This window comes from Syngnathus leptorhynchus, chromosome 2, assembly GCF_054491065.1.
Source record: "Syngnathus leptorhynchus isolate UIUO chromosome 2, UIUO_Slep, whole genome shotgun sequence".
In the NCBI taxonomy this organism is placed as follows: Eukaryota; Metazoa; Chordata; class Actinopteri; order Syngnathiformes; family Syngnathidae; genus Syngnathus; species Syngnathus leptorhynchus.
The window spans coordinates 22179997-22201760 of record NC_141196.1 but is presented as its reverse complement, the minus strand read 5'-3'; the positions used below and the strand labels follow the sequence as shown (position 1 = coordinate 22201760).

General features: G+C 41.8%; 2 protein-coding genes across 4 annotated transcripts in view; one reads left to right on the top strand and one right to left on the bottom strand.

Moving 5' to 3' along the window:
* Window positions 1–11948, bottom strand: part of fbxo38 (F-box protein 38) — a 38312-nt gene extending 26364 nt beyond the window's left edge. The window contains exons 1-8 of one of the 2 annotated variants that reach the window (XM_085935634.1): window positions 11752–11947; window positions 7358–7583; window positions 4828–4961; window positions 2758–2921; window positions 2384–2549; window positions 755–1030; window positions 430–523; window positions 84–214 (exon numbers count right to left, since the gene is read on the bottom strand). In XM_085935634.1, coding sequence (XP_085791760.1) covers window positions 84–214; window positions 430–523; window positions 755–1030; window positions 2384–2549; window positions 2758–2921; window positions 4828–4961; window positions 7358–7524 — 1132 coding nt within the window. In that variant the 5' untranslated portion in view covers window positions 7525–7583; window positions 11752–11947. Of the gene's footprint in view, window positions 1–83; window positions 215–429; window positions 524–754; window positions 1031–2383; window positions 2550–2757; window positions 2922–4827; window positions 4962–7357; window positions 7584–11751 lie in introns of both variants that reach the window. The other variant, XM_085935643.1, reaches the window with a different exon arrangement.
* Window positions 11949–13154: 1206 nt separating this feature from the next.
* On the top strand, window positions 13155–21688 carry LOC147061263 (dolichyl-diphosphooligosaccharide--protein glycosyltransferase subunit MAGT1-like). 2 transcript variants are annotated; one of them, XR_015068650.1, is made up of 10 exons: window positions 13155–13338; window positions 14704–14873; window positions 15031–15148; window positions 15804–15944; window positions 18793–18933; window positions 19041–19130; window positions 19735–19798; window positions 20239–20317; window positions 21009–21099; window positions 21189–21688. XR_015068650.1 is itself a non-coding variant. In XM_085935663.1 (10 exons), the coding sequence occupies exons 1-10, from the start codon at window positions 13258–13260 to the stop codon at window positions 21202–21204; spliced, it is 987 nt and encodes a 328-aa protein (XP_085791789.1). In that variant the 5' UTR covers window positions 13164–13257; the 3' UTR covers window positions 21205–21688. The 2 variants fall into 2 exon arrangements, 1 of the variants encoding a protein (XP_085791789.1); XM_085935663.1 differs by having other exon boundaries at window positions 13164–13338; window positions 20243–20317.
* Window positions 21689–21764: the final 76 nt, after the last annotated feature.

The following is a 21764-nucleotide window of genomic DNA, read 5'->3' as shown; positions in this document are numbered from 1 at the left end:
TTATCATTAAATATGGCGTCAATCAAATTCTTAGCACATGTAATATCACAGGATGGAGATGACATTAGAAAGCATGAACTAACATTGGAGCAGGAACTCATCCACGTATCCAAGATGAAGGGTATCAAACTGAGGAAACTCTAGTTCAGCCATCTTGAGAGCTGAGAACACTCCATCTTTTGTTAGTGATGGCTGGATACGTAGCTCATGAAGTCTGTTAAAACACAGAGGCAAATTCAGTATTTAGGGTTAAGTCATAGATTTTCAGGCCAGATGTTTTACAGATGGCTATATTTTGCAAACCAGGTCAAATATATCACAGAAATATATATTTGTATTCAAAACGAAACGGACTCTTTTTGAGATGGAGCTGAAGATGTGCATAGTATTGACAAGTGTTTATTCTGTGAAGTGTGTGTGACTGAAGACCTGCGAGCAGCAGTAATGACAAGGTAACCGAGGTCCACTTCCAGGGCATTTTTACAGGCTCCGAACACAATGGTTTGGAGGTTCCGAAATCCTCCTACAATGACATCACAATCAACTTTGTTATGCAAGTACTGAATGTCAGAACACAAACAGAATCGGTTTTCTTTCTGTGGGCATTTCAGCATTACCCTACAAATGCGGTATAATAGCCCAGGTTTCTTTTGCAGTATATTGTACTGATCAAATTAATATCCCTCTTACAAAAAGTTAAATTATTGACCTCAACAACACTAAATTGCTGTTTGTGTAAACAAATTTCCCTTACCTGATCTCCAGCTGTCCTCCACCACATGTTGGATGAGCCCTCCAAGGAAGGGAACTCTCACCAACTCTAGCTGCTCAAGATTTCGGGCTGAAGCTAAACCAGTAACCAGGGGAACGTATTTGAGAGAGTTGGTTGGACCTGCACAGTTCCGCATGACAAAGGATCTCAGGCTGACACAGAGGAACTCTTTAAATGGCTGAGGTTTGGTGAGACGGACCCACTTTAGGTAAAGGTGGCGCAGCATGGACACACAAGGGATCTCTGGGACATTTACACCTATAGCAATCAAAGAAAATATTCAAATAAATACAACTGTCCAGCAACAGGTATTTTACATTACTGATGTAGAAACATACACAAGTTGTTGTTTTATCAAGAGCATGCAGACTTGAAGGAACGCGACCATTTGCAACCTTGAACCAACCATGACATTGCCTTTAAAAATATTCGCAATTGGTCACAACTCAGTAGGATACGGACAAAACATTCAATGCCAAGAAGGTGATTTAAAGTATTTAGGTCTGTCTCAGTGTGAAATGTGTGCGTACGTGCAGCATGCTTAACAATACTCAATCCCGACTCAAGATGTTAAAAAAACAAGCTATGTGTTTTTATTCTTGCACCTCTCACACCGGGTGTGGAACTGCTGCGGTGCGGTTTCTCCACAGAGGACCAGCGACTGCAACTAACACCAACGGCAATCAGCTGTGTTGCATCTGAAGAATTGAGTTCACATGATAATCACTGAGCTATTTGTAAACAATAGCCCTCTTTTTTCCAAATAGATACGCTTTTGGGACATTATTCCTGAGTCTTTGGCTCTTCTAAAATGGATACGTATGTTTTGTGTTTATATAGTGTTATTTTGTCACGTTTAATTTATTTTGAGGTCTTTTTTTGCCTTTTAAATGTCCGACTCATGCCAAGTTATGTCGTTAGCTGAAATGAACGGATGAATGAATGAATGTAGGTTGTAGATATGTGATGTTTTTGTGAATTAAAAGAAAAAACAAGTGCGCTGAACGGTCTTATTTTGAAATATACTGGATCCACCTTGTGGCGACCCCTGAGGGGAAAAGCCGAAAGAAAAAGAAGATTCCGGATCCATCATGGATGCCGATACCCGATTACCTGTCTGAGCCGTGAAATCTCTTCAGTTTCATCAAAATACGTTTGAGTCGTCCAGAAGAAATAGAAGGCTTGTGGAAGGCAAGCGAAAGGCAGCAATGTTTCGCTGGTGCACCGCAGCAAGTGTGAGTTGATTTGTCGACTCCAGTGTTTTCTATTCCTTGCGGCGTTCGGCAGAAGACTGCACCACAGCCGTTATGCACCCGGTGTGAGTTAGGCGTTACTCTTGTTTACTTTACACTTGATTATGCAACACCAAATCTAATGGAAAATATAATGTACACACGGAAGGTGTGCATTTTGGTTTCCTGCTCATTAAAATGAGATCATAGTTGTTGTTTTTTTATTAAGACTTGGGAGAAAAAGCAGTGGACAAGCATGTGTTTTCTTTTATAGACCAAGAGATACCATCATCTCCCAGCTTATCATAGATATTACTGCGTTCTCAGTTATTTTGGCAAACTGTTTTACATAAACCTTGTTGTGGAACACCATACTCACCCACAAGGTGAAGTGTCTGGATTTTTGCAGTAATGGGGATGATTAATTTATTCTCAGCTGGAATTGGGAAAGCCCCATTACGATTGCGGAACTTCCCAAGTATGTGAACCTGTGGCATGTAGTTCCAAATGGCTTCCACCAGCTCAAGGTGGGACGTCTCAACACCCTGAAAAAAAAGTTAAACATGAGACAAAGATTGTTCGATTTAAAATTTAGAACAAAACTGCATTTTTTATCCGTATATTGCAAGTACATCATGCAGTTAAAATTCTATAGGGAAATGTTATGCCATCAGTTTAAACAAATTGTAGAAATTTGCAGTGGCACCACAGAGCAGTCACAGCCACGCACTGCGTAGCGCATAGCCTACTGACCAGCAGACTGGGACAGGCTTGGAGTGCTTCCACGACACCAGGTATACTGAACGCATCGTAGCCTCTGACTCGTCTCCTCTCGAGGTATCGGGGGTGAAGGCCATATAGCTGCTCCAGGTCGGGCATCTTCTTCAAAAGACGCAAGAAGCTGCTATCTGTAAAACCTTAAGCCCAAAACACATTAAAAACAATCAAATTATTTTATCAAGCTACTTTCCTGTTTAGAAATACCTACTGAACTTTACTACTAGTGGACAACTGATGAAGATTTAAAGATGAAGTTTGAAATATCAGGCCCACTAAAATGTACACTTTGTACATTTTTGTTATCATTTGTTACATTTCTGTTAATGTCAAAAGCATCAACTGTGGATTGTTCAATCGGCCTACCAAGCATACTGTATTGGCCCGAATATAAGACTGTGTTTTTTGCATTGAAATAAGACTGAAAAAGTGGGGGTCGTCTTACATTCGGGGTCGAGACATTATATCCATTCACAACGCTAGATGGTGCCAGAAAAAACGGGTGGCTGTCCGGGGACGGTGGATGGGGCTCGGACATGGCTTTTATGCACGCCCGGTCCCATTTATGGAGCTCTCTTCCACCTCCGTGGCTGGAAGTTCAGTAGTTGTTGGCTCGTTGAAATCTTGTTTTGTTAAATAAAGAGCCGTTTACCAAACCCACGTCTTTCCTGGTACTTTGTTAACGCTACAATATAGTTATATACTAGATCTCTGTAGCGCAGACAAAGAATGAGGAATTTGATAGATGGATTTAATGATTTGGAGTGACAGATGGTTTGATAATATTGTTGTAATATGATAGTTGTTTGAAATATACTTTATATATCGTTATATGGGTCTGTGGAATAATTAGAAATGCAACTTACAACGGGTCCGGGATACCCATTTCAACTTTAAACTGTTCATCTTATGCCTACTAATTCCAAAACTTCCTACGATTAAAAAAATTTCACATTTTCACTTTTAAAATTCATGCACAATTCCGCAAAATTTCATTTTTCCCTTCTAACTTCTCCATTTTCAACCAATCCAAGTCGTTCCAACTGTTCATCTTTTCCCTACTTATTCCACAACTTCCCACTTACCAAAAATTCAAAATTTTCAACTTTAAAATTCACAATAAATTTTACTAAACAAATCCCTTCTAATTCCTACATTATTTGACTGATTCAACCCATTCCAACTTTAAACATCATTCTGCAGCATTCCCCAAGTATTTATTCAGCTTCTTTGCCTTCACATGAAATTTCTCCAGAAATCGCAAATTCTCCTTTGTTGATCCTTACCCGTGTTTCTGCTGCCAAGTAGTCATTGCAAATAAGAATCTGTTCTCAATTGCCGAAACAGGGCAAAAGGGCTTTTATTTATTCAGCACATTTCTACTTTCAAGGTAATCAAAGCATTTTGACACTCGCTCCTCATTCTCCTACTGATGATGCAGCACCTGGGATAACTCGGAGTTCAGCATCTTGCTCAAAGAATATTGAACACTGTCACGGAAGCTCAAGATGAAATCTATGACCTTTGCGTTGGCAGATTTGCTACCAAAGCCACCATCACCCAAAAAAACAAACAAAAACACCCTGTGGCTTGGTGGCGCACTGGTCAGCACGTCCACCTCACACTTAGGAGGCTGCCGGTTTGATTCCATCTCCGACCCTCCCTGTGTGGAGTTTGCATGTTCTCCTCATGCCCGCATGGGTTTTCTCCGGGCATTCCTCCCACATCCCAAAACAATGCTTGGTAGGCCAATTGAGCACTCCAAATTGCCCCAAGGTGTGAGTGCGGATGGTTGTTTGTCTCTGTGTGCCCTGCGATTGACTGGCAACCGGTTCAGGGTGTCCCCCACCTACTGCCTGATGACGGCTGGGATAGGCTCCAGCACCCCCGCGACCCCCATGGGGACAAAGCGGAACAGAAAATGGATGGATGGATGGAAGAACACCCTTAATTGCACCAACCATAACCAGCAATCCTTTGTGAAAGTGTGTACTTCCTACAATTTAAATGAACATTGCTTTTATGACTTGGCTCAAAGGGTCTTACCTGAGGGCATATATTCCCACCAGTGACCAGCACAAAGATCCACTACTTTGATCACTCGCAAGTATAGGGTGACAGCTTCTCTGAGCTTTCTGGAGAGACACTCCATGCATATGATGTCCTTCATAGGAAGGTACCTACAAAAGATTGTATGACTTTCAAATTTTTCAACGATTTAACAAGATAAACACTGAGTGGCATTAATCATTAACATCATTGAACAACGTCATTAATTAATTTCATGAAGTATAATTGTTAAATGTGGATATTTACAAACTTATCGCAATCTGGATCAGGGTTTCTAAAGGTTGTAGGTTTATGAAGGAGCATTAATAGGGTGTTTGTTGTGCATGCTATCGCAAGCTTGTTTTTGAGTCTTGTGTACATACTATTGTTGGGCTTCATCTAATATAGAAACGTCATGATTTTTCATAGCATATTCATCAATTCTGTTCGCAAAAGGTCTGTGTAGAGGTGTCAAAATTAATCAATTAATGGACAACAAATAGATTGTCGAATTTATCGTCTCATTTTCAAAGCCGAGTAATCATTGAGAGCCGTTTTTTAACTTAACATTGTACAAATTCCCTGGTTTCGGGCTATCAAAAGAATAATTTGTTGATTTCTGTAGTATGTAATAAAAGCAAACTGATTTATCTTTTGTGTTTGATCAAAATGAGTCATCTGATTTTACTTTGGAAAACAATGACCATTCCTTGTGTGATATTGCCTGGCTGTTTAGTTGGGTTTTAATCACAAAATGATACCAAATAACCAAAGATAATTGGTTAATACCAGTAATCTGGGGTGCAATTTTATTTGGATTAAAATGCTTGAAAAAAATTGTATCCAAATATTAGATTACAGGACTGTCTCAGAAAGTTTGAATAATGTGATTAAGTAATGCAATTAAAAAAACAAAAATGTCATACATTCTGGATTAATTCATAATCAACTGAAATATTGCAAGCCTTTTATTATTTTAATATTGCTGATTATGGCATAAATCTTAGGAAAATTCAAATACCGTCAAACCACGATTTTTGACCACAATCTGTTCCAGAAGGCGGTTCGAGAAGTGATTTGTTCGAATTATGAATCTATTTTCCCATTGCAAATAATGGAAAAAAAATTCAATCTGCCATTTAAGCATTTTTTTTCATTTGCGGATTTTCACCAGATCGAGGGGGCGTTCCTCCCAATCACGCTCTTCCAGGTCTCACTGTTATTGCCCACGTGAGTCAAGTCCCCCACACATATCTGGGTGTGGTGAAATTTGTCCTCTGCATTTAACCCATCCCCATGTGATTTTGATCCATCCCCTGGGGGAGAGGGGAGCAGTGAGCAGCAGCGGTGCCACGCTCAGAAATCATTTGGTGATCTAACACCCCAATGGCACCCTTAGTGCTGAGTGCCAAGCAGGGAGGCAACGGGTCCCATTTTTTATAGTCTTGTTTTGCGGTTATAAATCTTTTTTATTCACTTGGTCTGAGGAAATATTCTAATATTTTGAGATGGGATATTTGAGTTTTCTTAAGCTGTATGCCATAATCAGCAATATTAAAATAATAAAAGGCTTGCAATGTTTTAGTTGTAATGAATCCAGAATGTATGACATTTTTGTTTTTTTAATTGCATTACAGAAAATAAAGAACTTTATCACAATATTCTAATTTTCTGAGACAGTCCTGTATAATTGTCAGAATAAGCAATACCGTATTTTTCACACTATAAGGCACACCTAAAAACCTCCAATTTTTTCAAAAGCCGACAGTGCACCTTATAATCTGGTGCACCTTATATATGGACCAATATTGAGCCACTACATTGTGATTGCATTAACGTTTGAGCAACGTTGATTTATTGATATATTGTTATTGTTTTCACTATTTCGAGTGTTACTATACTGTGATTGCATTAACGTTTGAGCAATGTTGAGTTAGACATATTATTGTTTTTACTATTTCGAGTGTTACTATATTGTGATTGCATTAACGTTTGAGCAACATTGAGTTATTGATATATTGTTATTGATTTCACTATTTCGAGTGTTAATATATTGTGATTGCATTAACGTTTGAATTACTGTAACAGCATCAGACTGTTTTTTACATGTTTATTGAATCGAGAAGTCGACCGCTATGTGACATGAATGTTGCACTCCATGTTATACCTTAAATTACACTGGTTTGTAATCTATTAATGAAATTTACTGATCTATCTGACTGTTTTGTTGACATTCCCTTTAACGCAGCTCCATCTAATTGATGCATAACGTAACCTTCAGTCTCTACTGTAGCGGCTATTCTATGCGCCTTATAATCCGGTGCGCTTTATACATGGACAAAGTTTTTAAATGGGCCATTCAATGAAGGTGTGCTTTATAATCGGTGAGCCTTACAGTGCAAAAAATACGGTACTAAAAATATTCTACAGTGACAGCCTTAACTTCTTAACTAAACTACATACTGCAGCAATCAGAAATAAATATACAACACAATGATGGTACTGTGTAATTGAAAAGGAAGCCTACCTGAATATATGACAGAGAACTTCATGGGACAATTCGTTGATGTAGTCTTTGGGCTCATTTGGCCTCAGAGGCACTTCCCATCCACAGCTGGCCCCTAAAGGTTGAAGTTTAGAGGCCTTCCTCCTTGGACCCATTGCTTCAATGTTAGTGGTAACTCTCAGAGGCATTTAATTTCCTCCTTTCCACAGACCGATGATTATTTCTTGGGCGGCACTCCAGGTTCTAACTACCAAATTACAGAAGAATAAAAAAAATATTGGTAAATGTGACAGAAACAGAAACAAAATACCGTAATTTTCGGACTATAAGTCGCTCTGAGTATAAGTCGCACCAGCCATAAAATGCACAATAAAGTGAAAAAAAACACCATATAAGTCGCACAGGAGTATAAGTCGCACTTTTTGGGCAAATTTATTTGTCAAACTCCAACACCAAAAACAGACATGAACCAGCAACAACAGGCTAAACGATACGGTATGCTAACGTGACATATACACAAACGAGGAGCTGAGAACGGGCCTGACGTAACATTCAGAGTTATTCAAGTAAGTATTACATAAATAACACATTTATCAAACCATCTGTGTCATTCCAATTCATTAAATCCATTGATCGTGCTTTATGTAAACAATGCCGCGTATGCGTCGCATATGCTGACGTTGGACCCGTTGTAAGTTGGATTTCTAATTATTCCACAGACCCATATAACGATATATAAAGTATATTTCAAATAACTATCATATTACAACAATATTATCAAACCATCTGTGTCACTCCAAATCATTAAATCCATTGCTCAAATTCCTCGTTCTTTATGTCAACAACGCCGCGCGTGCGCTGCAGAGATCTAGTATATAACTATATTGTAGCGTTAACAAAGTACCAGGAAAGACGTGGGTTTGGTAAACGGCTCTTTATTTAACAAAACAAGAGTTCAACGAGCCAACAACTACTGAACTTCCAGCCATGGAGGTGGAAGAGAGCTCCATAAATGGGACCGGGCGTGCGTAAAAGCCATTACCGAGCCCCATCCACCGTTCCCGGACAGCCACCCAGCCGAGCGCCGGCCCCCGACTTCCATCCCCGGAGGTGAAAGAAGTATGACCGGGTGTGCGTAAAAGCCATGTCCGAGCCCCATCCACCGTCCCCGGACAGCCACCCGGCCGAGCGCCGGCCCCCAACTTCCATCCACGGAGGTGAAAGAGAGCTTCCGACGAGAAGGACCGGGCGTGCGTAAAAGCCATAATAGTTTTTCAAACCTCTGTGTCACTCCAAATCATTAAATCCTTTAAACTCTTCGTCCTCCGTGTCACTTACAAACAAAGCCGCTAATGATGCCGGTAGTACGTGGGGCCCTTCGTCATCCCGTGATCGAATCCTTTGTCCTTTATGTAAACAACCGCCGCACGGCACGAGTGACGTCACTTGCAGTTCAAATGACAGTAATCCCTTGCTACATCGTGGTTCGTTTATCGCGGTTTCCTAAGCAGGTCACAGTGGAGCAGTCCCACATTGATACTGTGGAGAACTCCTTTAAGTGGATGTATGTATGTATCAATCTGTCTCTTGCCAGGTGAGCAATGGCCTGCAGTCAAATAATTACGGCCGTACACTTGTGTACTGTTCTATTTGGGACAAGGAAAAAATGGACACCTTTTTTGTAAAATTGACAATGTGCTCTTTGCAATTGCCATTTCAGATAATTCCCTGGCTGCGGTGAGGATTTGTGGTAATTAAAAGCAGAAAAAGAAGTTACATAGTACGTGAAATCAGTATTTGTAATTAGAAAAAAAACAAATGCCCAGACAAAATTTAGTTACCAGGGAGGTATTCCAGAAAGTGGGTCATGTGAAGACGCTGAGTAAATCAACACTAAAATGAGGGAAACTCTGAGTTATCCGTTCAGCATCAAAAGTCTACAGTTAGTACAAAATGCTGCTGCAAGGCTGCTCTCACGGACAAGAAAATTTGATCACATTACCCCAATATTAGCCAACTTACACTAGCTCCCGGTCCATTTAAGATGTGACTTCAAAGTCCCAAAGTCAAAGTCCCAATGATCATCGTCACACACACATCTGGGTGTGGTGAAATTTGTCCTCTGCATTTAACCCATCCCCATGTGATTTTGATCCATCCCCTGGGGGAGAGGGGAGCAGTGAGCAGCAGCGATGCCGTGCTCGGGAATCATTTGGTGATCTAACCCCCCAATTCCAACCCTTAATGCCAAGCAGGGAGGCAATGGGTTCCATTTTTATAGTCTTTGGTATGACCCGGCTGGGGTTTGAACCCACAACCTCCCAGTCTCAGGGCGGACACCTATAACCTATAAATCATTGCATGGCTTAGCGCCTTCATATCTCGTCGACCTAGTTGTTCCTTATGTTCCGTCTCATAACCTTCGTTCGCAAAACACTAGTCTTTTAGTGACACAGAGGGCCAAGAAAACGTCTGCAGGGTCTAGATCATTTTCTGTTCGGGCTCCAGAGCTCTGGAATGCCCTACCAATGGATATTAGAACTGCTACCTCAGTAGAAACATTTAAGACACGTTTAAAGACATATTTCTATGATATGGCCTTTAATTAACCTGTAGTGGCCGATTTGGCTGGAGTTTGTTTTTAATCCCTCTCCCCGACCCCACTTGCCCCACCCCTCCCCAGCTGGGGAGGTGGTTAGGTGACACCCAAACTGACAGCGGCTATCTAGATTCTCGTGGACCAAATTCAGGATGAGGGAACTGCAGCGGATTACCCTCCTCGAAGACACTGCCAGTATGATCGAGGGCTCCTCCGACAGCTCTTTGCTTTGGCCTGGACATCCACTTTTTGATTTCCATATTATGTATTTTATGTGCCCTCTTTGCATCCATTGCAGCCTGGTGATCCTGAAAGGGGGATCCTTCCATCTGTGGTCCCTTCTCAAGGTTTCTCATTTTTCCCCTGGTAGGGTTTTCTGAGTTTTTCCTTGCCCTTTTGGGAGCTCAAGATCAGGGGATGCTTTGAGAATAATTGTCAATTGTTTGTCTATGTGAAGCCCTTTGAGACTGCTTGTGATTTAGGGCTATACAAATAAACTTGACTTGACTAAAATAAATAAATTAAAATCAAAGTGAGGTGCAATCACAGCCTGCTTCAAAGTCTTTTTTCTCCTGCTGGATTGCACCTAAATGAAAATCTGATTTCATTCCTATGTAAATTCATAACAACAGGCTATGCTACGATCTTATGGTTAAATGTGACATCAATTGAATTGTACGTTCAAACTGATGCATCGACTCGGGCAGCAATTTTCTCATGACGTCTCTCTCTGCTTCGCTGCTGTATTAGATTTGCGACGGAAAATACTTTCACACTGGCCGTAGGCTTGCATAAGGACCTCCAACTCCATTGTGGTAAAACAAGGTGATCTGTTTTTCCTCAGTTGTCATGGTGACTTGCAATATCGTGGCTCGATTGATTATGGCTTTTTATAAGAGTTGTGCATGCACGTAACTCCAGGTTAACATACTCGGAGTTGATTGAACTAACTTCTGGAACCGAATACTGAATTTCCCATCTCAGAGTAAGTCAACTCATAGTTCAGGGATAGACTCCGAGTATGTTGAACCTGCTTTCTGGAATACCCCCAAGCTGGAAAATAACGCTGACTGAGTTCAAGATTATTGGTTGTTTACATCTTCATTTCACTGTACATTTGATTTTTTAGTCTTAAATTATTGTGAAAGAGTTTTAGGGTGTATCTTACGGTTATTTAGTGATTAGCTGGATTTAATAAACTGAAATACAACCAAGTCATAGCCACAACAGATTTTACTTGGATGTGGTTTGGGGACCATGATCCTCTGCCATACCTTGCTGCATTGCTGTACATGACTTGTCCCCATAGATTGAATACCAAGAAATAAGCTGTGCCCATTCTTAAACATGCCATACATATCATGTGTGTGAAATACATGAAAAGAGAAGACAACAGCAGCATGGTGGAGCACCAACATACTAAGCGAAGTCACGACGTAATTTTGAAGCATTCTCGCCAAAGTTTTTGGCATGAAGTACGAAGCCGATGGTGTGAAATCTGTGACCAAGCGTAAACACGTTTAACTATCGCTGAGGTCAGCCTCAAAAATCTGTCTTGCTTGTCAACGCTAGCTGAACAAAGAACAATATATTGCACAAACAAAGCATATAAAGATTGATTCATACCGTGTGGATCAAAAGCAAACGGAAAAGGCTCCTATTTATATAACTGTCAGGTTAATTCATATTATTGATCAAAATCAACCTGGGGTCTTTGACAAAGCTAGCCACTAGTTAGCCTACCCACAGCTAAAAATGTATACACAAGCAAAACCCAAGTGAACGCTCTCCTGTTGGCATTACATTAATGACATACCTGTTCTTTTGCTATCCATCCCGTCACCGTATTGATGTAACGGTCATTGTGTGAATATGTCGGAGATGCTCATACGAATGGAAGCACAACTTAACTTCTTCCCATGCGACTGTGGTCGGTTGTCATTTCCTGGATCCGGATCGCTTGGTGCCCATCAAGCCCCGCCCCTTCGCAAGTAAAACACACAGCACGCTAAACCTTTGCAAACTGCGTGGATGGATGAATGGATGGATGAATGGATGAATGGATGAATGGATAGATAGATAGATAGATAGATAGATAGATAGATAGATAGATAGATAGATAGATAGATAGATAGATAGATAGATAGATAGATAGATAGATAGATAGGTAGGTAGGTAGGTAGGTAGGTAGGTAGGTAGGTAGGTAGGTAGGTAGGTAGGTAGGTAGGTAGGTAGGTAGGTAGGTAGGTAGGTAGATAGATAGATAGATAGATAGATAGATAGATAGATAGATAGATAGATAGATAGATAGATAGATAGATAGATAGATAGATAGATAGATAGATAGATAGATAGATAGATAGATAGATAGATAGATAGACATGACTTGCTCCTGACAAGTGATAATACAAATCTGATAATGCAAATTTGTGAGTCCTAAGTGATAACTCAACACAATTTTATCCTTTCTTTTACTTATTAACTTTTGTGAGGATGGATGGATGGATAAATAAATAAACCACTTGTTACTGACAAGTGATCATATAAATCTGACAATGCAAATCTGTGTGAGTCCTCGGTGATATCAATTTAACACAATTTTATCCTCTCATTTACTTATTGTTAACTATTGTGAGGATGGATGGATGGATGGATGGATGGATGGATGGATGGAAGCTTAACGTAGATCACAAGAGTGCAACATCCATTCAATCGGTGACACTGTGGCAAAAAAACAAGGTCCCTGAGAGTGAAGGCTTCGGCCTGCGACTATCGACCACTAGGGACAGAATGGACGAATGTTGCATTCGAGGAAGGTGGGAATATCTCTTTGGGATTTTCCTAGTTCCGACCTATAACGCGTTCGAAGTAAATGTAAACAAGAAAGATGGCTGCTTCCGATATATTGTTTGTTTTTCTCGTCTATCACAACACATTTTGGCATTTCGGGTACCTTCTTCATAATTTCCTGAATTGACATGTGGCACATTGTCGTCCGTAGATGAATTCGCACCTCGGACCTCCCAGTTCAATGGGGCGTTCTAGTGGACTTTTCTTAGTTATAAATTGAAAAAGTCCGAGTTCTAGTTTTACGTTAATGCAGCATGGCGAGCGGCTGGTCAGAAAATCGCCCCTGCCAATACGGCCGCCGCTAGGCACGGCGGTTTGTCGTGACCCGATAGCGCGCTAGCGTGCGTGTTCACGTGTGCCACCGCCGTTAAACACCAAGAAGAAGAAGCGGCACGGAAGAAGAAGAAGACGAAGAAGAAGAAGAAGGACCAATAGGAAGTTGACAGGAGGCTGTTGGTTGCAGTGCAGGAAAATGCGTGGAAAACTTTTATTTTCGTTATTTATCCTTTTTATATTCTACTATGATTCTAGTGACGCACAGAAGAAAAAAGAGGTATTGTTGGTTACTTTTATTTTTCAATTAATGCTCCCTGGGAAATATGTGGGACAGTTCCATATCATTTTGCACTCTGGCTTTCTTCTTCCTATATTGAGCAAATAACCATGACCCCCCCCCCCCCACACACACACACACACACACATATACACACTTATATCAGCATCATGAACAGATGATCGAACGATAAATACCTCGCAATGCTCACTTGCAATGAATGTACATATTGTTTAATGCCGATTGATAGTTCTCTTGTGTAGGATCTCACAATACCATGTTTGGTCATCTAGCAGAAGTGAACTGCACACTTCAACGGTAACTAATAGAAACATTTGATGTGTTCCAAACTTTTGTCCATATACGATGATGTGCCCTGCGCGCATGTTTAATATTACATGTGCACAATGTTCAATAAATATAACTTTTGATTGTAAGTTCAATGCGCCACCAGCTGCATTTGAGTTCCAGACTTAAAGACCTGTAAATGGTGGCATCCTTCCAACATATGTGACCAGTAAATTTGCAGATATTTTTTTCTAAATATTTTATTCTTCCTAACAACTGCTGCTTCACTCTTGTTTGTCTCCATTGGTTTCGATATCTGTAGTGTGTGCTTGCAAAATAATGGCATTTGCCTGCTGTCCCGACCGGCGCGCGCAGCCACCCTGGCTGCCAGGGCCAGGCACAGGAAAAATATCTGCCTGAGGTATGGTGGAAGGCATCAGCATCGCAGAGTAGACGGCTGAACCTGGGATAGCCCAGACCGTGGCCACACATTGCTGCGGGACAATACCATATTACAGATTAAAAGGAAGAGAAAGAAGCAAATAAAGAGAAAAGAGAAAACACTTCTTGGAGGCTGCCGCTCATGACAGTGCCATCAGAAAAAAGAATGCAATGTGCGTCAGTGCAAACAGACGCAGGAAGTGTGGCAGCCATCCTGTCACAAACAGGCAGGGCAATCGTGCAACATGGACTGTTTATCTAGGGGATGCGAAAAGATGAAAAGGCAGGCTGGAATGCCAGCAGAACAGGTGCACGAGGCAAAGCATGCTCATGCTCAGGGACAGGCAGAAGGTTGGGCCAAACAGAGTCTAGGCTTGCTTCGGGGACGGGCTGAAGGTCGGGCCAAACAGTCCAGGCTTCTTGCTACACAGCGGATCAGGCAAACGGGTATCTGGTGGCAGGCGTACGTGTGTCAAAGCATACGAAACGGCGAGGACTGACCGGCGCACAGCGTCACTATACACGCCCTGTACTCCCATCCCTTTACTGGGTCATCTAACCGCGCCCATTGAACCAGGGGGCTTTTCTCTGTCTAGAATTGTTCGGCTGATCAACTTCTGTCTGTGTTCCATGTAGACTCTCCTTTCTGAGAAAGTGTCCCAGATGATGGAGTGGACCTCCAAACGTTCTGTCATTCGAATGAATGGCGATAAATTTCGCCGCTTTGTCAAGGCTCCTCCCAGAAACTACTCAGTGATCATCATGTTTACAGCATTGCAACCACACAGGCAATGTGGGGTCTGCAGGTATGGAGTAGCAACTTAACATGCACGTCTTGTGTATATTGTCATTGTTTCAGGCATCTGCCAATAATATAATTCCATACTAGTCGATGAGATCCAAGTCAGGTCAAGAGGTATGGATGATGGCTGGAATTCAAATGCGTGTTTCATTTCATTTCAGACAAGCCGATGAAGAATTTCAAGTGCTGGCAAACTCCTGGCGTTATTCCTCTGCCTTTACAAACAAGGTCTTCTTTGCATTAGTCGATTTTGATGAAGGATCGGATGTCTTTCAGATGGTGAGACTAGAGTTTGATAACTTGTGAACTAGGGGTGGAATCAATATTGCAATATATCGTTGCATCCTCTGTTGGAATAATCGTTAAATTGATGGCAAATATCAATATTTTGTATTTCAACACGCAAACGGTCTACACATAATTCATAATTCTTTGTATGTTGTGCCAAATTTTGGCTTTTTCCTTTTTATGGGTATTTTTTTTTTCTTTTTGAGTGATGTATTTAAAATTTCTGAGAATATATCAAAGATATCGTGTATTGTGATATTGTTGTATCGTAGGCCACATATCACAAGATTGATTGGTGAGTTACCTGTGTCATCCTACCCCTAATAAATGTGAACTATGCTGCTTATCAGCCTTTACACATGCCAGCAATAACAGCTCATTAATTTAGTTCTGTGAGGCCGTCTAATGTGTTTGAATTTCTTGGCTTACCTGAGTGTCACCGAATACTGCTGAAGCATCCAAATTTCCCGGCGTGATTCATTAAGTTCAAGGAAATCAGACCTGCGATAAAAAGTTGAAGGAGGTGACAGTTGGAAAGTAGAAATCACTGGATCATTTTCGATTTCTTTGTCGGATATGATCACTTTCAATAGGAGCCTGCCTGTACAAGAATTGTTGTATGTATAAATTTGTCTTTTGGTTGCAGCTTAATATGAACTCTGCGCCCACATTTCTCCATTTCCCTGCCAAAGGGAAGACCCGTAAATCTGATAACTACGAGCTCCAGGTCAAAGGCTTTGCAGCTGAGCAGCTGGCGAGGTGGGTGGCGGACCGGACTAATGTGCAGGTATGTGTGATAGGCCTCATTTTAATACATGTTAACTATATAAATGATTTAATGGCCATAAGGGGGAAAAAAAAATCACGTTAAACTTGGGATTGTCATGGAGGTAAAATTGAAAACGTCCATTATGCTTTGAACCCAGTCATTGCAGTCAACTATATTGAATAATTCTGACAGGGAGTATGGCAGTAAGCATGAAAACATAATGAGGAAAATGTTTTTATGTTATTCTATTTTTAGGGTATAGATATTTCACGCAGTGGAGGGTGACTCATAGATAAAGGGTCGCAATGATTTTCTTTTTAATAAGTCAACTGTCCATTGGCAAAAACAAAATACAGTCATATGCAAACGTTTGGGCACCCCTGATAATTTTCACAATTTTTCTTTATGTTCACATCAGCAATTTCAGTTAAATGTATTATATAGCAGACAAACACAGTGATAATTGAGAAGTGAAATGAAGTTTATAGGATTTACAGAAAGTATGCAATCATTACTTGAACAAAAGTAGGCAGGTGCATAAATTTGGGCAGTTCATTTGCTTCATCTCATAATGATCTTGTGCTCATCGCAGGGAAAACCCATGTCCACTTTTCAGTCTAATCTTACAATTGCAGAATTTATCCGTCCACTATTCCTTTCGCACTGAACTTGGAACATGCTATTTTCACTTAAGGACAAAACTGTTGGTACCACTCTGTTAATCGAAGACAACTAAAAAAAATATTGGTACACCTGTGATTGACTGGCAACTGATCTAGCGTGTAGTCTGCCCTTTGACATAACTCAACTGAGACATGGTTTCCAGCTTTTGGTGAGTATGAGCCGAATAAATGGGATCAAAAATTGCTGGGCAGACACACATTTAGATGTTTTTCATCCATCCATCCATCCATCCATCCATCCATCCATCCATCCATCCATCTTCCGCTTATACGGGGTCGGGTCGCGGGGGCAGCAGCTTTAGGAGGGACTCCCAGACTTCCCTCTCCCCAGCCACTTCATCCAGCTCATCCCGGGGGATCCCAAGGCGTTCCCAGGCCAGCCAAGAGACATAGTCTCTCCAGCCCGTCCTGGGTCGTCCCCGGGGTCTCCTACCGGTGGGACATGCCCGGAACAGCTCCCCAGGGAGGCGTCCAGGAGGCATCCTGATGAGATGCCCGAGCCACCTCATCTGGCTCCTCTCAATGTGGAGGAGCAGCGGCTCTACTCAGAGTCTCTCCCGGATGACCGAGCTTCTCACCCTATCTCTAAGGGAGAACCCGGACACCCTGCGGAGGAAACTCATTTCGGCCGCTTGTATCCTGGATCTCATTCTTTCGATCACGACCCATAGCTCGTGACCCTAGGTGAGGGTTGGAGCGTAGATCGACCGATAAATCGAGAGCTTTGCCGTTTGGCTCAGCTCTCTCTTCACTACGACGGACCGGTACAGAGTCCGCATTACTGCCGACGCTGCACCGATCCGCCTGTCAATCTCGCGCTCCATCCTGCCCTCACTCGTAAACAAGACCCCAAGATACTTGAACTCCTCCACTTGGGGCAGGATCTCATCCCTGATCCGGAGAGGGCATTCCACCCTTTTCCGACCGAGGACCATGGACTCGGATTTGGAGGTGCTGACCCTCATCCCGACCGCTTCACACTCTGCTGCGAACCACTCCAGTGAGAGCTGGAGATCACGGCCTGAAGAAGCCAACAGCACCATGTCATCCGCAAAAAGCAGAGACGCGATGCTGAGGTCCCCAAACCGGACCCCCTCAACGCCTCGGCTGCGCCTAGAAATTCTGTCCATAAAAATTCTGAACAGAATCGGTGACTAAGGGCAGGTGACATGGTCGGACTTGCCTCCACACATAGTGTGGGCTCTGGTACAAGCCCTCTCGAGAGTCAGCCACTCTCTTCCACTCTGGAGTTGCCCACGGTGAGAGGCGTCGAGCAGGTGTGGGCATACTTATTGCCCCCCGGCTGGGCGCCTTCACATTCGGGTTCACCCCGGTGAGCAAGAGGGTAGCCTCCCTCCGCCTTCGGGTGTGGGGACGGGTCCTGACTGTTGTTTGTGTCTATGCACCGAACGGCAGCTCAGAGTACCCACCCTTCTTGGAGTCCCTGGAGGAAGTGCTGGAGAGCGCTCCTTCTGGGGATTCCATCGTTCTACTGGGTGACTTCAATGCTCACGTGGGCAATGACAGTGAGACCTGGAAGGGCGTGATTGGGAGGAACGGCCCCGCCGATCTGAACCCGAGCGGTGTTCTATTGTTGGACTTCTGTGCTCCACACCGATTTTTCTATCATGAACACCATGTTCAAACATAAGGGTTTCCATGTGTGCACTTAGCACCAGGACACCCTAGGCCGCAGTTCGATGATCGACTTTGTAGTCGTGTCATCGGATTTGCGGCCGCATGTTTTGGACACTCGGGTGAAGAGAGGGGGGGAGCTGTCAACTGATCACCACCTGGTGGTGGGTTGGCTCCGATGGTTGGGGAAGATGCCGGTCCGACCTGGCAGACCCAAACGCTCTGTGAGGGTCTGCTGGGAACATCTGGCAGAATCCCTTGTCAGGAAGAGCTTCAACTCCCACATCCGGCAGAGCTTTTCCCACGTCCAGGGGGAGGCGGGGGACATTGAGTCCGAGTGGACCATGTTCCGCGCCTCCATTGTTGAGGCAGCCGACCAGAGCTGTGGCCGTAAGGTCGTTGGTGCCTGTCGTGGCGGCAATTCCCGGACCCGCTGGTAGATGTTTTTCTTGAAAAGAAATTTAGCTGTGGTACACTGACATAGTGGCACACACACGTGTTAATTATGTGTTAACACTAGCATTTGTTTACACGTTGAATGTTCTTAGATCCGAGTCATTCGTCCTCCAAACTATGCTGGGCCTCTCCTTCTTGGTTTTCTTCTCGCTGTTATTGGTGGACTGGCATATCTACGAAGGAACAATTTGGAGTTTCTCTTTAACAACAATGTGTGGGCCTTCTCTGCACTGGTAACTATGAATGGCCACAACCAGCATCAATTTTTACACTTTCATACGATAAATGTGTTATAGTTTGCTGAATTCTCTTAACATACAAAAAACATCTATTGTTTCAGTGCTTTGTTCTGATCATGACCTCTGGCCAGATGTGGAACCACATCAGAGGACCCCCTTATGCGCACAAAAACCCCAACACTGGCCAGATTGTAAGATGACTACAAATTCCTTAGGAGTAATAATCATTGTAAGCTTAAAGAGGAAGTCAACCCCAAAATATACAGTACTAGAATATGTTGGATATGCCCCCACAAGTGTAAATATGGCATTCTGATTAATATTGTGTTTGTGAAATACGAGTTAAGCAGCAAATTCATCCGTTTTTTTCCATCTCAGGGGCGGCCATTTTGTCACTTGCTGTCAACTGAAAACATCACAATTACCAGGTCTTAGGTTACAACCAATCAAACAAAATGGCCACCATTTTGTCACTTGTTGACAACATCACAAAAAAAGCAACATCACAATTACTGTCTTAGGTTATAACCAATCACGGTTCAGCAATTTTCAGAAACTGAGCGGTGATTGTCTTTGCCCTGAGACCTGGCAACTGTGACGTCACTTTCAGTCGACAGGTAAATTTTGCCTGTTAAATTAATATTCCACAAATCAAACATAAATCAGAACACTGTGTTTCGACAAGTTGGGCGGCACAGAATATATTATTACAAATTTTGGGTTGACGTCCCTTTAACCAATTAAATACCAAACAGTTTAAACGTTGATGATGATATTTTTTTTCCCACCCCCCAGAGTTATATACACGGCAGCAGTCAGGCCCAGTTTGTGGCTGAGACTCATATTGTCCTTCTCTTCAGTATCCTTCACCTGTGTGCATTCTGTTTTCATGTTTGATGCGAGAAGTGGCCCTCATGTTAGAGGGAATGTGGCCGGTGTTTATTTTTATTATTTTTTTATTTATTACAAAGGAATGGCTAATATGCGTTAGTGATGAGTACTGTTACAAAAGTACAAAAGTATAGAAAAATAGATGCAGGCAGCCATGTTTTTGTGCCGGTTGATTACAGCGATATCGTAGTTTTAACAATTACTTACGATTAATGGGTTTCATAATTATAACTCACATAATATAAGATGTAATAACTTGTTAAAACAAAAGAGTACAATTTAAAACATTAAGTTCATATGTAAGGGGTTTCTGTGTTGCCGTGCTCCGCTTGACAACCTTTGTGGCTGCTTGGGAAGTTCACTGCCTCCTTTGGATTAAAGTGACTAAACCTTGACCTCCATTCTCCGTCAGACGCTGCGGTTACCATGGGAATAGTGCTGTTGTGTGAGGCCGCTACCTCCGACGTAGACATTGGAAAAAGGAAGAGTGAGTGCCACTTTCTGTTTACTTGAATCGCAATAAAGCAACACAACAGTTCTCTCAAGGCTCACATCATACAAAACAGGTCGTGTGTGACCTGTCATTTGCGAATCTGGCAGTTAGTTGAAGTCATAAAGAAATCAAGTTTACCCGAAACAGGAAGAAACCTTGAACAAAACCAGTGACATCCTCAAACCTGTGGCCTTGTTGCACTCCACTTGTCAATACAGTGATTCAAACATTCAAAAAGTTACATTTTGGATCCACCCGCCATATGTGTAAAAAAAAACAAAAAACATTTTCATTCATGGAAACACAATGAACAGGGTTGAGCCTTGAAATGCCCCCGCACACTTAAATGACATTTCAACTTGTGAGCGCATACTTTCTTACTGTAAATGAACGTCCTTTTTCTTATTGTTTTACCGAGCTGTGTATTGTCTCACTATAGCAATGCTCTCTCATGCTCCTTTGCACAAGTTTGTGGCTCCACTGTGCTGCACATATGTAATCTTTCCCTAGTCCCTTCAGGATACAAAGACACCGCATTTTGACCTGGAAAAAAATACCCTGAAAAAAGCACCTGATTGCTCACATTATGTTTTTTCTAAAACAACATATCTTATGTTGAATCACTAAAATGTGGTTTGAAAATCCCTAAATGAAATTGTGTCATTGATTTGTGTTTGTGTGTCAGTTATGTGTGTTGTAGGTATTGCTCTGGTGGTGCTGTTTTTCAGCTGGCTGCTGTCTATTTTCAGAGCAAAGTATCATGGCTATCCATATAGGTAGGCATTGGTTTTATCTTCTCTAAGTGAGAGTTAAGAAACTGGTTGTATTTTTCACTATATTAAAAATATCTTTGCTTCCTTGACAGCTTCCTGATGAGTTAGGACTGAACGACATCCTCTCTCTGACTTTAAGTAGCCAAAGTGCCTCCATTCTAAATTTTATTTTCACGGGTGAAATGTCACAGTTTTGTGACGGTAAGACTGGTTGAACCAAAGATGTTTAAATTGTGTGTTGTATGTGTCCACATACACATTCTTACCAAATACTTGATCCTTTGTTTTTGTCTTTCTGGCAGAGAGTAGTATACCTACAAGTGAGAATAAGCAGTCATCACACTTTATGATAATGTCATTTTGCAATTCTGTAGAATATTTTATTCATTTGTTTCAAAAATTTGATTTTGTCGAGTACCCTCTTTTTATATGGAATCGTACTCGAGTATAAAAAGCATACTTTTGGAACAACAGAAATAACTGAGTAAGATGTTTTTTTTATGCTAAATTGTTAATAACATCTCTGTTCAAAACCAACATTAACAAGTCGTGATAAATATATACTGATAATGAAATAAATGTCTGAATGTAGGTTTCGATGTGTTTTTATTTGGACTTTGTATTACTTTTTACTGTTTCATGTCATGTGTGTTTTTTAATGTAGCGAC

Coding starts and splice junctions, on each gene's coding strand:
- LOC147061263 (XM_085935663.1), top strand. CDS start 13,258: ATGCGTGGAAAACTTTTATTTTCGTTATTTATCCTTTTTATATTCTAC. Junction 13,339..14,703: donor ACGCACAGAAGAAAAAAGAG/GTATTGTTGGTT, acceptor TGTTCCATGTAG/ACTCTCCTTTCTGAGAAAGT. Junction 14,874..15,030: donor AGGCAATGTGGGGTCTGCAG/GTATGGAGTAGC, acceptor ATTTCATTTCAG/ACAAGCCGATGAAGAATTTC.